The following is a 16,400-nucleotide window of genomic DNA, read 5'->3' as shown; positions in this document are numbered from 1 at the left end:
GAGTCAGATCAGAGCCCAGGACGCTTGGATGGAAACCTTTACGCAGCCACTTTCCAACCACCCAGGGATTCAATACGACTCGGTCCACACACAGTCATTTCACCTCGTGTTTATTGAGTCCCTCAGGCAGGCCTGGAGGAGGAGAAACCCGGGCAAGCACCAAAACCCTGCTGCCAGGGCCCAGTTGAGTATGATCAGCACCAAGGAGAGCTCCTGGTCACACTGGGCGAGCCTGGGAGCCAGGGTTGAAGGGGTTGACGTAGCCTAAGGGCTTGAATAAAGACCTGGGACAGAAGAGGAACTCAGCAGAGAGAAGAAGCATGGAGCCAAGGGTCCTCTGCCCTTACCCACAAAAGCCAGGCCCAAGCGGGACCCCTCCTGCTTGCCTGCAGCTTCACCCCCAAGCCAGGGACATTCCTCTTCGACTGTTCTCTGCCCACCCAAGCAGCTGTCCTTTCAATGACCCTAGGGAGGACCCAAAGAGGCAGGGTGAGGAACTGAGTCCTCCTCCATCAGCTGCTTCCTCTCCGGGAAGCCCGGGATGGAGGAAGCCCGCCCTTGAGGTGGAAGAGGCAGAACAGCAGGTGGGACTGGAAGGGTCCCTGAGTGGTGGGGTCAGAACAAGAAGGCTGGGAGCCCAAGTTAGGGTATAGAAATCAAGGCTGGAAAAGGACAGTGGGGCCGCGGTGTGGCTCCGCAGAGAGCACTTGCCTAGTGTGTGCAAGGTTGTCCTAACAGAAAGGAAAGGGCGCTGGGGACACAGCTCAGTTGACAGAGTGCCTCCCTAGACTGCATGAAGCCCTGAGGTCCATCCCCAGCACCGCATAAACCTGATGTGCGCGGTACATCTGTGATCCCAGCACTTGGGAGGTAGAGGCAAGAGGATCAGAAGTTCAAGGTCATCCTTGGCCACACGGAACTCGAGAGCAGCCTGGCTACATGAGACCCTAGAAAAAAATAAAAGGGAGGGAAGGAGAGAGTAGAGAGGGAAGGAGGGGGAGAGGGTGGGGCCTTGCTAGCCTTCTACCAGAGCCAAGCCCTGGCTGACCAGGGGTTAAAGCAACAGAATTTACCACCTCCTGACCCCTCACAGGTGCCGGGCACACCATTTACATTGTCTCTCCCCTTGAGACCTGTGCCAAGCCCCCAAGCTGCCATAGACAGTTGAGGAAAGGGTCATGTTTCTGGCTGCCCGGCTTCCAGCCTAAGGTGCTCTTTAGTGTGGCAGTTCCCATCCTAAGGGCTGGCAGGTCCAAAGTGTCCAGCAAATGCATACATGGGAAAGCTCATGAACATACAATTTTGACTGAGTGTATCTTCAGTGGAAAGGGGGGCACTTTGAATAAACTCCCCAAGGCCTATGAGAGCCCCAGTATCCCAAGGATGGCACTTTGGATAGCAGGGGATTGGGCCAGACAAGAACTGGGTATCTACATGAGCGTTCTTCCCACCTACCAAGAAAGAAAGGACCAAGAACAGGTTGCTTTCCTGCTGGCCTGAACCAAATGACCCATCTCCCCAAGCCCCCCAGCCACACTACACAAACCACAGGTGATTCTCCATACAGAGCTGTTTCTGATCACTCCTTATGTCAAGGGGCCTGTAGCAGAAGATGGGGGTTAGCCAAGGATGCCTCATGGAGCTCACTTCCCAGGCTGAGGGAGAGTGGGTTGAGTTCTCTAGAATGTGGCTCTCCACTGACCAGCTCTTGACCGGGTCAGTTCGTGGGAGAACTCAGTGGATGCTGCTGTATCTCGGGCTCCACAGAGTCCGCGACGAAGAAGTTGACCACAGCGGTGGCCCTGGTGGGTGGTGGGGGTTCCCGGGTTGCCTCTCCAGGCAGCAGAAGCTGAGCTGCCGTGAGCTGCAGGCCCGAGGTGCCCCCTGACGCTGAGTCTGAATCTGAATTCGTTGGCAGAGGCAGAGGCAGCACCTGCTGCAGGCTGAGGCCTGGTCGTGCACCGCTGTGGGAAGTCCACACGGAGGGGGAGGCAGGGCTGGCCCGGTGCTCCGGGGGACAGTGAATGCATGGCAGGAACCTGCCCAGGGCCCTCTTGAAGTCCCGCATGAAGAGTGGGTAGATGATGGGGTTCATGGTGCTATTACAATACCCGAGCCAGGTGAGGACGTCGAAGAGGCCTGGGGAGATGCAGTCACACACGGCCTGTGGGGATAGGATTTGTCACACCTGGTCCTGGGCTACCTCACCCAGCAGGGATGGAACAGGCACACAGACACAGGTACCACACATGTGCCGTCCTCCTCCCTCCCGCTTTTGCACAGCGAGGCATGTCATTTTTTACCTGAGCTATGTTGGCCACAAAGAAGGGCAGCCAGGTGACAAAGAACATGCCCAGAAGGATGCCCAGGGTCAAGCTGGCCTTCAAGGCCTTCCTGCTATGCTTGGTGGCCAAACGCCTGCTGTCAGTGGACTCCATCCCTGGTCGTGGGGTCCTGGGCACCTGTAGAGAGGAAGGCCACATAGGTTGACTGATTTTAGTCATAGACTGAGCCTCGATCCTAATACTAGACTGAGTCCTATTATACCAGCAAAAAATTGAGCCCTGATCCTTGACTGACCCCCAGCTAAAACACTAAGCCTAACTCCAGTTCCACACTGAACTTGACACTGACTGCAGACCAAGCCTGACATCGCTGCTAAGCTAAGCACAGCACAGACTGCCCACAGATCCTTGTGTGCCCAAGGTCTCAAGCTGAGCCTTCAACAAGGCCTGTACTGAGCCCTGATCCTGGTCCCACACTACACCTTGACCATTCAGCATTTCACAAGGGGTTTGAAAAGGTTCAGATACAGAGGTCGTCAGCTCCAAACAGCCCTCCTGCGAGGCCAAACGGTACTCGGTACATGGGGACACCAGAATGTAGCTCAATTGATAGAGTTTGCCTAGCATGGGGAAAGCCCTGGGTTCCATTTCCACCTCAAAAACTAGGTGTAGAGATATGTACCTGGAATCCAGGCAAACTCAGAAGTTCAAGGCTACCCTCAGCCACAGCATGACTTGAGACCTGCCTGAACTATGGGAGACACAGTCTCAAAAATAAATAAGTTGGATGGATGGACGATGACATTCAACACAGGCAGGCACACAACTCAAGAAGCCCCATCACCTTCCAAGGCTTTGGCGCTTCAAGACTCAGTTACACTTGAGGAAGAACACCCATGGCCGAAGAGCAGGTCATTGTGCAGCCCATGGAGTCCCTGCATGTTTTGGTATTATGGTTTTTACACGCATGGTGCACAAAACAGAAATGTTTCTTTTGAATATGTGCATGAAGCAAATGTTTGTGATGAAATCTTGTGTAGATGCATAGGGATGCTGGCCCCTGACCTTAGCACCGCACAGACCCCTGACAACCCAGACTGACATCCGACTCCATTCTCCTCTTGGACACTGGAGGGAACCAGGGAAGGAGGACGGTGCCACTCCCCAGAAGTCACTGAGAAGGGGATAGGCTCATGGAGAGATCTGAGGTGATGCTGCCGCCTGGCAACCAACCATCCCAGATCATTAGGAAGCACTGACGAAGCCTGGACCACCTTGAACTCTGAGAGCCCTTTTTTTAAAAAATATTTATTTATTTATTATGTATACAATATTCTGTCTGTGGTGCAGGCCAGAAGAGGGCACTAGACCTCATTACAGATGGTTGTGAGCCACCATGTGGTTGCTGGGAATTGAACTCAGGACCTTTGGAAGAGCAGGCAATGCTCTTAACCTCTGAGCCATCTCTCCAGCCCCTCTGAGAGCCCTTTGAAAAAGAGGAGAAACCTCCCCCCAGAAAAGGATGCTCATAAAAATCTATATCCGTGTGCACAAAAGAAAACAATACACCACTTTTAAGTAAAGGTGACTGCCACCAAGCCTGACGATCTGTGTTCGAGCCCTGGAGATGACCTTGAACGCCTAATTTTCCATGATTCACCTCCTGAATGTTGGGGTTACAAGCATGTGCCTCCACACTTGGTTTATGCAGAGCTAGGGACTCAGCCCAGGGCTCCACACCTGCTAGGCAAGCCCTCGACCAACTGAGCCATAGTCCCAGCCCTGTTCTTGCCTCCCTCACACACTTAGGTTTTGAATCCAGGAATTTCCCCAGCTTCTTCTTCTTCTTTTCTTAACTTATTTTGAGACATGTAGTCCAGGGTATATAGTCCAGGCTAGCCTCATACTGAAAATAGTCCTGCCTTGGTCTTACCAGATCAGGGTAACAGGTAAGTTCCAATATGCCCAACTGGGTTCTGGAGACAGCCAGAGGTGGGATGGCTGTGGAGAGATGCCAAGACCAGGAGGAGGCAAGGAGGGAACCAGATTCCCGGGCAACCCTCCACAGATGGAGAGGGGGTGGAGAAGGCAAAGCCAGGTCTGTCGGAGCCAGAGAGCTTCAGTGCCAGCCAAATGCTTTCTCACACCGGCGCACTCCTCCGCCTAGCTCCCTGCCAGCTTGGCTTACAGAGCAGAGGCCTGTCTATAGTGCTGAACCCCAGCTCCCAGCTGCCCTTCTGCAGGGTTCGGGATCCTGCTCTGGAATATGAAAAGCAAAGCACATCGTAACAGAGTTCTCAAATGAAAACTGGTGATATGAGAATCAGGGGCAAATCCATTGAAGAGCAGCCTGCAAGAGGCCCCGATCTCTTCCCCTTGGCCTTGAAAGGGTGGCAGAGGCAAAAGCTGGGCTTTATGATAGGCGGTCTGCAGCCAATCACAGCCTCACCTCACACTAGCTCTATGAACTTGAGAGAGTCCCCTGTCTACAACTGTAAAGAGAGAGACCATGGGGCCCATAGAGATAGCTCAGTGGTCAGGAGGGAGACGTTCCTCAGCTGCCAGAGCCGCTCGAGGAGTGCAGACTGTACGTGCATGCGCAATACTGATGCCAGTGCCTGACTTCCCTCTTCCCAGGAGCCATGCCCAGCCATGCTAGGCCTCCTTCTGCTGTCTGTATGTCCCTTTTATATGTCTGTGGCTTGTTATCCAGGGTAACCCGGCAGTTCCCTTCCACGTGGACACTTTGGTTCAGCTGACAACTCAACCAAAGGCATGGCATAGGAGAAAATGAAGGCCTCAGCCACCAGCTGTCACCCAAGGAAGCATGGCCAGATAAACCATGCACCTTCCCACGGCAGAACACAGCACAATTTTTTTTTCTTGGCTCCGCAGGTAAAAGTCCCTACTGCCAAGTCCCATGACACGAGTTTGGTTCCTGGTGGAAAAGACAGAACTGGGCTGGGCATAGTGGTGCACACCTTTAATCCCAGCACTCGGGAGGCAGAGGCAGGAGGATCTCTATGAGTTTGAGGTCAGCCTGGTCTACAGAGTGAGTTCCAGGTCAGTCAAAGCTATATAGTGAGACCATGTCTCAGGAGAAAAAAAAAAGAGAGACAGAACTGACTCCCACAGGTTGTTCTCTGACTTCCACAGGCATGCCATGGCGTAATGCTCCCCCAACACACACACACACACACACATACACACACACACGCACACACACACACACGCACACACTGAATATACACACAATGAATGAATAAATACAATAAACATGTCCGTGTTGTTGGCGAGGAGCCGGAGATGTACCGTCATTGGCACAGTGTGTGCCTAGCCTATAGGAAGTCCTGAGTTCCATGCTCAGCATTGCATAAACCAGGTGTGGTAGCATACACCTGTAATCTAGCCCTCAGAAGGGAGAGGCAGGAAGATTAGAAACACGTGATCGTCCTCTGCTACATCATAAGTTCAAGGCCAGCCTGGGCTACATGAGACCCTATCTCATAAATAGGCAAGCACTCTATCAACAGAGACATGGCCTCAGTCTAGAATTCATGCATTCATTTATTCACTCACTCATTCATTCTTCAAACAAGGTCTCAGTGGTTAAGAGCACTGGCTGCTCCTCCAGAGGACCTGGGTTCAGTTCCCAGCTCCCCCATAATGGCTCACATCCATTCATAACTCAAGTTCTAGAGGACCCAACACCCTCTTCAGGTCTCTTTGGGCAACAGACATGGTACACATGCATACATGCAAGCAAAATACAAAAATGCATAAAATAAATGCATCATTTTTTTAATTAAAGTAAATAAAGAAAGAATATGGTGGCCAAAGGAGGTGTGTTATAAGTGAGAGTGGCAGCTATGTAAGCAGTACAGGCAGCATGTCTCCGTCGTGGGAAAAGCACTAACATAACACACTGATTCTTAAAGGCCTGACATAGGGAAGAACTGCAACAATAGCCGTAAAAGGCAAGAGCGTCACCAGCGGTGAAGAGATTGGGTTCAAAGGATCTTTTACTTTTTGTTCCTTGTACTTCTTGGGCTGTGTGGAGCACTTTCCTATCAAGCATAAGGTCCTGGGCTCCACTACCGAACACCACAAAAAGCTAAAAGGAAATGCGTGTATATCTTCCCTCATTATTTAAATTGCTAAGGATCAAGGGCTAGAGGGATGGCTCCGCTGTTCAGAGCACTGGCCACTTGAAGAGGACCTGAGTTCTGCTCTCAGCACCCAGATTGGCAGCTGTAACTTCAACTCTGAGGAATCCGATGCCCTCTTCTGGCCACCATGGGTATAGCACACGTGCGGTGCATATACAGCTGAACAGACACACATAGGTGTGCATAAAGATTAAAATAAGGGGCTAGAGAGATGGCTTGGTGCTTAAAACACTTAATTGCTCTTTCAGAAGACCTGGGTTCAATTCCCAGCACCCACATGGCAGCTCACAACCATGTGTAATTCCAGTTCCAGCAGATCCTATGCCCTCTTCTGACCTCTGTGGGTGTTATAATACATGTCCTGCACATACAATCAAGTAGGCAAAACACCCGTGCACATAAAATACTTAAATATATCAAATTAATAAGTAAATTTAAATTTTTAATTAAGATAAATAAACATTAAAAATGATTCAGTAATTATCTAGTCACAGAGCGAGGCCAACAAGATGGATTTGAGCCAGAACACAGGGCATCACACCCCGACTCTCATCTAAGCAACTGAGCGACACTGGTGAGCTATGGTACCTCTCCCATCTCTTCTGTATAAAGGTGCTGCTGAGAGTATCCACCTCACAGCCCTGTGCTAAGGGTCAAATAAAGTAATACAAACCTGTTGGAACAGCTCCTGAACCCCGTAAGTGTCATGTAGGTTAGCTGTTATCATTTACACTGTATGCATCCCAAGAGTCTCACCTACTTAACGGTGATGCTGTTGGTGACCGCCATGACCATCTTTTCCCTGGAAAGACTAGGGGTCCCCAGAACCATCTATTCTACCACCAACAGGCAAGGAGGGACACCTGTTGAAAACCTACTATGTGCCAAAGCCACTGTATATTACCCCCTGTCTTATGAATAGTCCTCTCTAGTTCTGAGATAGAAAAAGGTGAAATGACTTCTCCAAGGTCATTCAGCAGTGGCCGGAGCAAGCAGGATTTGAAGCAGGGCACACTGAGTTTCGACTCCAAGCCCCCAGCTCAGCACAGCAGCCACCTGCACTCTGCAGCCACATCCCCCAGCAGTGAATGTCACCTCCTCCTCCAATGAGGAGGAGGAATGGGGGCAGAGGGACAACCTGTCACAGACAGAAGGGATGTGCAGTTGGGAGGGAAGGGCAGAGGTGGGAGGAAGACAGGGAGGAGGGAGAGGCGGGGGAAATCAGGGGAGACAGAGGGAAGATGATGGGAGGAGGAGCACCCATGGGGAGGGGGAGGAAGATTAAGGCAGGTTAGGAGCTGGGGGTGAGAAAACAAGGTTAGGCAGAACAGGGACTCCTAGCTCCCCTCTCCCTCAGCATTCCCTGGGAATGCTGGGAAGACCTACTGGAAACCACTGCCCAGGGGTGGCTTTTTAAAACCCATTTTCACACAGAGGCATATGTGGATCAGAGGGAGATAAGCTGGCCAGCTCCACGTTGCCCATGCCAGGAACTGTTTCCACCTCCCTTCCATCTGCAGGGAGCTAGAAGCTGCACTGGTGAAGAGAAGAGCTAAGAGAGAGGCAGATCCTAGATGGGAAAGGGCCTCATGCCACCTTCTCTGCACCCATCCACATTGTTCCTGTGGATCTGAGTTCTAAGACCATCTCTGCCTCTAGGCTGCAAGTTCCCTGCCTGGTTTGTTGTTGTTGTTTTGAGACAGGATCTCACTCTGCACCTCTGGCTTGCCTGGAACTCACTGCATAAATCAGGCTTGGTGCAGGACAATTCTGTATTCTGTCAATTATGTTTTAAATAAACACTGATTGGCCAGTAGCCAGGCAGGAAGTATAGGCAGGACAACCAGACGGGAAGTAGAGGTGGGGCTATGAGAATAGAAGAATTCTGGGTAGGGGGAAGTTCCCTCTGCAGTCCTGTCCAGACATCAAAGAAGGAAGATGTGACCTACCCAGCTGAAAAAGGTACCAAGCCATGTGGCTAACATATACTAGAATAATGGGCTAATGTAAGTTATAAGACTTAATAAGAAGCCTGAGCTAATGGGCCAATCGGTTTTATAACTTATGTAGACCTTCCGGGTGATTCTTTGGGACCTAATGACTGTGGGAACTAGGCAGAACAGAAACCCCAACAAGCAGGCCCTCGTGTTACACAGGCTGACCTTAAACTCAGAGATCTACCTGCCTCTGCCTCCAGAGTTTGAGTGCCAGGATTAAAGGTGTGCACCACCACCATTCCTGGCGAGCTGCCTTTCTGGATAAGCCAGCTTCTCAGAAGGAAAAACAGACACAAACCCCAAGCATATGGAGCAAGAGCGCCATACCCCACACCAGCCCTCAAAGGCAGGCAGAATCCAGGCACTCGGGAAACAGGCGCACAGAAGGCTCACTCTTAACCAAGTGCCTTTAAAAGCAGGGTGTGGTGGCTCATGCTTCTGATCCCAGCATTTGAAAACAGATGAATCTCTGTAAGTTCCAGGCCAGCCTGGGCTACATAGAGAGATTCTGTCTCTACCACTCCCCTCCTACCCCCCCCCCCAAAAAAAGGAAAGAGAGAGACCAGGCTTTCCCTCAGGTGTTTGGTGGGAGGAGGGAGACAGGATAAACAAGCCTCCAGCTTGAATGCCCAGCGGATCATCCTGTCTGTGAGGTAGGATGATGACCTTGGAGACGGAAGGGATATCCTCCAGCCTTTGGCTTCAGGGTTCACTGTGGCTTCTCTGCCTAGGCCTTCAGCTACACACAGAACATGGCTTTTAGAGGTCTCCCCCTTCTACGATCCACCCTCCTCCCCTCCTGCTAAACTGAAGAAGGACCTTATGGAAATGAGGTCAAAGTCCATCTCTCCAACCAGCATAAATTTAAGCAGGGCAGGGTCTTGCTCCTACACGCTGTAGGTACTCAATACATGCCATTGATTGGGCTAATGAATTCATGCTGTGAAAAGCTTACAGACGCATTGCATACAGTGAGCCTGCAGGAGCTGAGAATGGGCAGCCCTGTGAGCCAGAGTTGAACCCCAGGCCCTCTGCAGCTAGGCATCCATTTCCTTCCCACCACAAACATGGCTGGGATAGGCTTGGCACGGTTCTGGGTGCTGAAAATACAGCCGCGAACATGACAAGCTCCTGCGCTCTCACAGCTCGCTTCCCACTCAGGAGAAGCCATCAATCAATCATCCATCAACTGGCAAGATGTTTGCAGACGCTGCTGGGAGAGCAGTGGGCCTGGAGAGGACCTAGTGAGGGCAGCAGTTCCTACTCAGAAGCAGGAGAACCGAAGGGACCAGAAGATGGGACAGAAACTGAAGAAGGACCTTATGGAAATGAAACAGGTCCTGGGACAGGAAGGTGCTTGATGCTCAAGGGACAGCGAGGAGGCCGATGTGGCTGACAGAGGAAGAGTAATCAAAGGGAGAAAGAGGGAAATATAGACAAGGATCAGGGAGTCTTGGGACAATAGCTGTCCCAAGCATAAAACACAGTATACATATCAGGTAGAAGATTACCACTATAACCCAGGCATGATAAAGGGTCTCATCCCCAGGAGGGCAGTGGAGAGATGCAAGGTGCCCAGAGCCTGGGCGTGTGCCACAGGTAGAGAGGAGAGGACTGGGTCCATAGTGGAAGAAGCAGAGAGGCATCCAGGCTGCTTCCAGAGCTTCTAGCCTGGGAGATCAGAAAAAAGAGGTCACCATCTCCTGACATGGAGAAGACCCTAGGGGCTAAGTGTGGGGTCTGGGAAGGGCCGAGAGTTCTGTCTGTCCTTGAGCAGGGCTTGGCCTAGCTGCTCGCAGATGGTATTTCCAGGCCTGAGACAAAACAAACCCACTACAGAGAGAGTGGGAAAAGAGCACTAGCGACCCAGGTCAGAGCCCCACGGTGCAGGCTGAGTTGGCAGATCAAGGCTCAGGGAGGACCTGGGAAACAATCGGCAGGGGGGCAAGGTTTAATGTCGCTGGTCACAGGACTGATCAACTGTCACTTCATCACATCTGCTCTCTCTGGGGCGTAGATGCCCTACCGTGAAGCAGGGCTGAGGGACAGATGCTCAGCGGGTGTTCTGGACACCAAGCTTGGCTTGGTGCCTGACAGAGGGCTTAAGCCAACAGTGTGTGTCTGTGGGAGGCTCCCACGCAGGTCCTGAGATCATGGTACCAGCTGGCTCGCTTCATCTAAAGAACACCTGTGTGAGGGCCCTGTTGGGACCGGAGAGCCCGACAGGCCAACCTCTAATAGTCTTGATCTCTGGCACAGAGTTTCCTCAAGAACGGGCATTCAGGACTTTTCAGTTAGATGAAACATTTCAAAAACTCGCAGAGCCAATGAGAAGGCTCAGTGGATAAAGGCACCTGCACCGAGCCCGATTAGACCCCGGGCTCCATGAAAATAGTCGTAAGTCCTACAGACACACATTGTGGTACACGTGTGCATGCTCACACACAAACACACAATAATGAGTTAAAATTAAAAAATGCAAACACATGAGAGCTGCGAGCTATTTTCCCGCAAGAGAAGGCATGGTCTTTGCTCTTCGTATCCCCTCCCCAAACGCATGATGAGAAAGCCTGCTTCAGGTTTGGGCACGGCAGACAGACATGTCAAAGGCACGCCAGCGACACTGCGTGGGGCCCCTCTGACATCCTGCCCTTGTGTTTCCTGTGACCGCTTGTGGGAAGGGATACTGGTTTTCCATTTCTGGAAGAGAGAGGGTTTTTTCTTTCTGAACACATTCATGGAATAAAAAGATAAATGAGGAATACAAAGAAAATTCCAGATAGAGATGAACTGAGAGACTTAAGTAGGGGATTGGGGGGGGACTGGAAAGTAGATACGCCCCACCCCCAAGTGATTCTCCTTCCTTTACAAAATCTCAGAAAGCAAGCAGGGAGCTCAGTGGTAGACCACTGGAGACCCTGTGCCACGGTCAGCCAATGTCTTCACGAACCTGGGAGCTTCCGTTTGTATTGAATATTGTTTCCATTGGCTTTTATTTGTGTGTGTGTCTGTGTGTGTGTGTCTGTGTGTCTGTGTGTGTCGGTATGTGTCTGTGTCTGTCTGTGTGTGTGTGTCTGTGTATGTGTGTCTGTGTGTGTGTGTCTGTGTGTGTCGGTATGTGTCTGTGTTTGTCTGTGTGTGTGTGTCTGTGTGTGTGTGTCTGTCTGTGTGTCTGTGTGTGTCGGTATGTGTCTGTCTGTGTGTGTGTGTGTGTCTGTGTGTGTGTGGGTGTCTGTGTGTGTGTATCTGTCTGTGTGTCTGTGTGTGTCAATATGTGTCTGTGTCTGTCTGTGTGTGTGTGTCTGTCTGTGTGTCTGTGTGTGTCGGTATGTGTCTGTGTCTGTCTCTGTGTGTGTGTGTCTGTATGTGTATGTGCTGACCTGTTACTGTCACATGTACCAAATCTGAGAGACAGCACTGAGCGCAATAGAGTTCTGAGTGTCTGTGGGTTGCCCAGCTTGTTATGTGTGTGCTGGGATCCAGTCTCCCATCTTCATGATTATTCAGCAAGGTCTCTTAACCGCTGAACCATCTGACTCCTTTGCTGAGTAAGAAACAGGCCCCTACTGTGTAGAGACATCACATATGATCTGTTTGCATCACCGACACTGCCTGTAGCTCATTCACTTTCAGGACCCCTCTGGAGAAGCCACCTGCCTCTGAGGCCAGGAAATTTACACAGGTGAGAAGCAGCAAGTCAACAAATGGGCAAGTCAATGAAATCACAACGAGGCAGGAAGGACTCGCGGCTGAGCAAGGATGTCTTTTCTTTCTTTCTTTCTTTCTTTCTCTTTTTTGGTTTTTAGAGACAGGGTTTCTCTGTAGCTTTGGAGCCTGTCCTGGAACTAGGGAACTAGCTCTTGTAGACCAGGCTGGCCTCGAACTCACAGAGACCTGCCTGCCTTTGCCTCCCAAGTGCTGGGATTAAAGGCATATGCCACCACCGTTTGGCTTACAAGGATGTCTTTACAAACAAGCAAACAAAAAGAAACCACCAAAATCCTCAGAAAAGAGTGAAAGGCCCAGGGCATCGATCCTGCCTCTGTGTCAGGACCACAGTCAGCTGCTGGGACTCCAGAATGTTCTCAGAATGCAGAGAGAGACAGAGAGCTACAGCCAGGATTCCTGCCCACCCAGATACCACTGTCCTAGGTGACTGGACCTTGGAAGATCGGGCCTCTCTGTGGTCCAGCTGCCCTGGGGGCTTCCCAGAGCCTGCTACCTTTCCCACCTAGTCCCTGGCTGCTGTGTGACCCCCCCAGGCTACCACCCTCGAAGACCCTCCTTCACCTGAGGCTACACCAAGACGTCCTTGCAGAGCCTACCTGGGACCTTGGCCAGAGCCTTAGATTTAGAGACCCAAATCTCAGAAGCTCAAGTCTAGTCAGTGGACATCTCCATCACTCAGGATGGACCTCAGCCTGAAGCCCAGCATGGCCTGGATGGCAAGACCAGCCACCCTTGCTTGAGCTAAGAGCCCTGCCCTGTTCTCCAGCTATTACTGAGCTGTGTACTAAGGATCAAAACTGACCTAACCTCACACAGCTCCCAAGTCAGTGAGCCAAAGTGGCTAAATCAACAAACAAGTTTGGGGGTTGTGATGGCAATAGCAGATTGGAGCCGATGGGCCTGCAGATCAGAAAGTCAGGGTCACCCTGGGAAGAGGTGGGTTTAAAGGGAATTGGGCAAGAGGGGCTCCAGGAAGAAGCATCCAGGCAAAGGCCACAGCAAATGCAAAGACCTTAAGGCAGGCCTGGTGGCTCACACCTATAGTCCCAGCCCTTAGGAGGTAGAGGCAGGAAAATCCCAACTTCAAGATCACCCTCAGCTACATAGTGAATTTGAAGCGAGCCGAAGCTACATGAGACTCTGTCTCAAAGTAAAAGCCAAAATCTTGGCACAGAATTAAGCTTGGCAGCTTTGGGGACTGTCATCGGGGCCCTGAGGCTGGTGCAGAACAAGTGGAAGAGAGGGAGAGAGGAGAAAGGGAGAATGGAGTTTGGCCCGGGAGGAAGGATCCACAGGCCACATTCTGAGATGGGTTTTCTCCTTATGGTGAGCTAGGTGAGGTTTGTAGAAGGAGAGCATCACTGCCAGGAGGGTCTTTTCCGTCATTCTGGCTCTGGTTGGAAAAGTGGACCGCAGCGGGGGTGGGGGTGGGGGCAGGGGCAGCAGGAGTCTATCAAAGGCTCCCTGGCGACAGTGGCTTACACAACGGAGACAGCCGAGGCAGAGAGGTGTGCTTAGACCCGTCGGCAGGACCAGCAGGCCTGAGAAAGGAGTGTGGATATGAGGGAGAGAAAGAGCGCTCTCTAAGTTTGCCACATGTGACACACGATGGGGCCTGTCAAGGAGAAGCGCGCCAGCTTCCTCCTCCGTATCCGGATATAGCAGCTAACCCACCACAGTCAGAGTTTGAGATTCATGAGAGAGGCAGAGCCACGAGGCCTTAGAGGATCAGCCCCAAGCACTTACTAAGAGACAGCCAGCAAGTGGATTCCCAGTGGTTGTTTATTCCTTCCCATCCCATGAGCCCAGGTCTCCCAAACGCACCCCGGGTACCTGCAAGGTCTCCAGGGCCTGGCCAGTCATGCCCGTGGTGAGCGAGGCCACTTGCACCGCCTGCTTGCGGGCAGCCAGCAGGATCCTGCAGTAGGTGAAGCAGATGGCACCTGAGGGCAGGAAAAAGGTGACTCCGGACGCCACGAGGACAAAAGGCAGGCTCGCCAATAAGCGGCACTGGCCGGGGGCAGGTGTCCGAGCGTTGCCCAGTTTGTGCCAGCCCAGCAACAGGGGCAGGAAGGAGGCAAGCGCTGCAAGGCTCCAGGCACCCAGGATGAGCGCCAAGGCACGCGGGGTTGTCATGCGCAGCTTGTAGCGCAGCGGGGAGAGGATGAGCAGGTAGCGGTCCAGGCTGATGAGGCAGAGGTTGAGGATGGAGGCGCTGCAGCACATCACGTCGAAGGCGGTCCAAAGTAGGCAGAGGCCGCGCGCCAGCACCCAGCGCCCATACAGAGCATTCAGCATGGCCGGGGGCATCACCACCAACCCCACCATCAGGTCCGATGCGAAGAGCGACACCAGGAAGAAGTTAGACGTGTTGCGCAGCGCGGACTGCGTGCAGATGAGTACGATCAGCAACGAATTGGCGGCCGCTGTCAGCACGATGACCACGCAAAGCGCCGCGGCCACCCAGCCGCTTCCCCCTGGGGCAGGAGGTGGCCCAGGCCCCCAGACTGGGGTGCTATTGTTGATAGGGCCCGGCTCTGGGACCATGGGGACTAGGGTTGAGGACCAGGACGGGATATAGTGAACGCGGGGACAGGATGAAACCAAAGGAAGAGGAAGGAAGCTAGGTAAAAATTGCGCCCCGGAGGAGTAACAACACGGGGACCTTAGGTCACCAAGCGGCGATTACAAGAGATCGGGAAGGGGCTGTAGGGGTGTCTCCAACGGGAAGGGGCTGTAGGGGTGTCTCCAACGGTGGGGCCACCTGGAGGACTCAGGTAAGAAGTTTGGGGAGGGGTACCTGACGAACCGAGTTAATTAAAGTTAGGTTGGCGTTGAATGAGAGAACCCTGGAGTGGAACAGAGCCACCTGGGATGGCGTAAGATGGGGGTGGGGCTCCTGGCCAGAGACACAGCTGGGGAGATGGGAGCAGGAGGCGAACTCGCGCTCTCGGGCCGGGGCAGGCTCTTCGGGGAGGGTGGACGTGTGCGTACGCTAGATCACAAGCTGTCGCGCATGGGGGGGGGGGGGGGGTCTCAAAGGGATGGCCCGAGAGCAGGAGCGCAACCCAGGCGCGGAAGGCAGGTCTCCTTTCGCCCAGAGGCACCGCGGGATTCGGGGTACCGGAGGCCGCGGGCAGGGCCAGGCCAGACTGGGCCGGGGTGAGCGGCTTGGCAGAGGAGCGCAGCACCCCGCTCCGCCTTCCCGGCCGCGCCGGCTCGCCTGGCTGCCTCCCACCCGAGCTCCCTACCTGGGCGCTCGCGGGTGATCCGCTGCCGGCGACTGCGGCAAGAGCCGCCGGGCTGGAGACTACAGGCGGCGGCTGGTGGCGCGGCGGGCAAGGGGCTCCTGAGCCGGGGAGACGCGCGCAGGAGCCCCACGACGCTTCAGCCACTCGCGGTCCCCTAGCCTCCGAGCGTGCGCCCCGCCCCGCGGTGGGCGGGCAGAGCCGAGCCCCTCTGGCAGACGAGCCGGGTTGCAGTACTTCAGGCCTGGAGAAGATGCTCTGAGCGCTCTTGGGTGCCTGCAGCCCCCACACCTCCGCCTGCGGCTCCCCTGCCCACACGTGGTGATGGCGCAGGCAGAACCCAAGGAAGGGGGATGTGACCTGTCTGTACCGGGAGACTGCTCTCAGTGGGGTCCGGCCCCTCACTGTGAGAGTCAACAAGCCGGAAAATACCAAGCAATTCGTTTGACATCCCTCTGGGCCTCAGTTGCTGGATCTATACAATGGGTAAATAATTTCTGCCATTATTCATCTTCGGGTCGCCCCATCCAGTTCTCCAACAGCACTGAATGTTATTCCTGAAGATCCCTCTAGGCCTGTCGGAGCGCCAAGTCTTAGTGTGAGGGATTTGGGAATCTCCAAGCCATTGGAAGGGTAGAGTCACTGCAAGCAGAGGGGCAGGGTATAGCGCCTCCTAGTGATGACAAAATTTTATTCGCACCTAGTAGGTACCAGGTAATGCTCGGGTCAAGCTGGACACTACATCAGATGATACTTCCCATCTGGGAACTTCCGTTCCGGCATGGGTTAAAAAAAAAAAAAAAAGCAAGGAATGGGCAAAGGAAACCTAAAGTGGGCATTTCTATTGGAAAAAAAGAAAATGTACAACAGTCTGAAGAGAACCTGGTGGGTGTCTTTTCCAAAATAGAAATACCTCCCAGTTAGAAGTCACGGGTGCAGTTTGTCCTGGAATATCTACCCCGACTACCCCGA

The 16,400-nt window shown here is 53.0% G+C and overlaps 1 protein-coding gene across 2 annotated transcripts; it reads right to left on the bottom strand.

Moving 5' to 3' along the window:
• Window positions 1-97: 97 nt before the first annotated feature.
• Htr6 (5-hydroxytryptamine receptor 6) lies at window positions 98-15,541 on the bottom strand. Of its 2 annotated transcripts, none has more exons than XM_041652366.1 (3): window positions 14,005-15,541; window positions 2,304-2,462; window positions 98-2,164 (listed from the first exon to the last, which is right to left on the bottom strand). In XM_041652366.1, exons 1-3 carry the CDS (start codon window positions 14,725-14,727, stop codon window positions 1,718-1,720), a joined length of 1,329 nt encoding a protein of 442 aa, XP_041508300.1. In that variant the 5' UTR covers window positions 14,728-15,541; the 3' UTR covers window positions 98-1,717. The 2 variants fall into 2 exon arrangements, with proteins under 2 accessions (XP_041508300.1, XP_041508301.1); XM_041652367.1 differs by having other exon boundaries at window positions 14,014-15,541.
• Window positions 15,542-16,400: the final 859 nt, after the last annotated feature.

Source organism: Microtus oregoni, unplaced genomic scaffold (assembly GCF_018167655.1).
Source record: "Microtus oregoni isolate MIOR12 unplaced genomic scaffold, Mior012 000005F_ref0000423, whole genome shotgun sequence".
Lineage (NCBI taxonomy): Eukaryota > Metazoa > Chordata > Mammalia > Rodentia > Cricetidae > Microtus > Microtus oregoni.
Note: the sequence above shows the minus strand (reverse complement) of the source record. Positions and strands in the feature narration are given on the sequence as shown.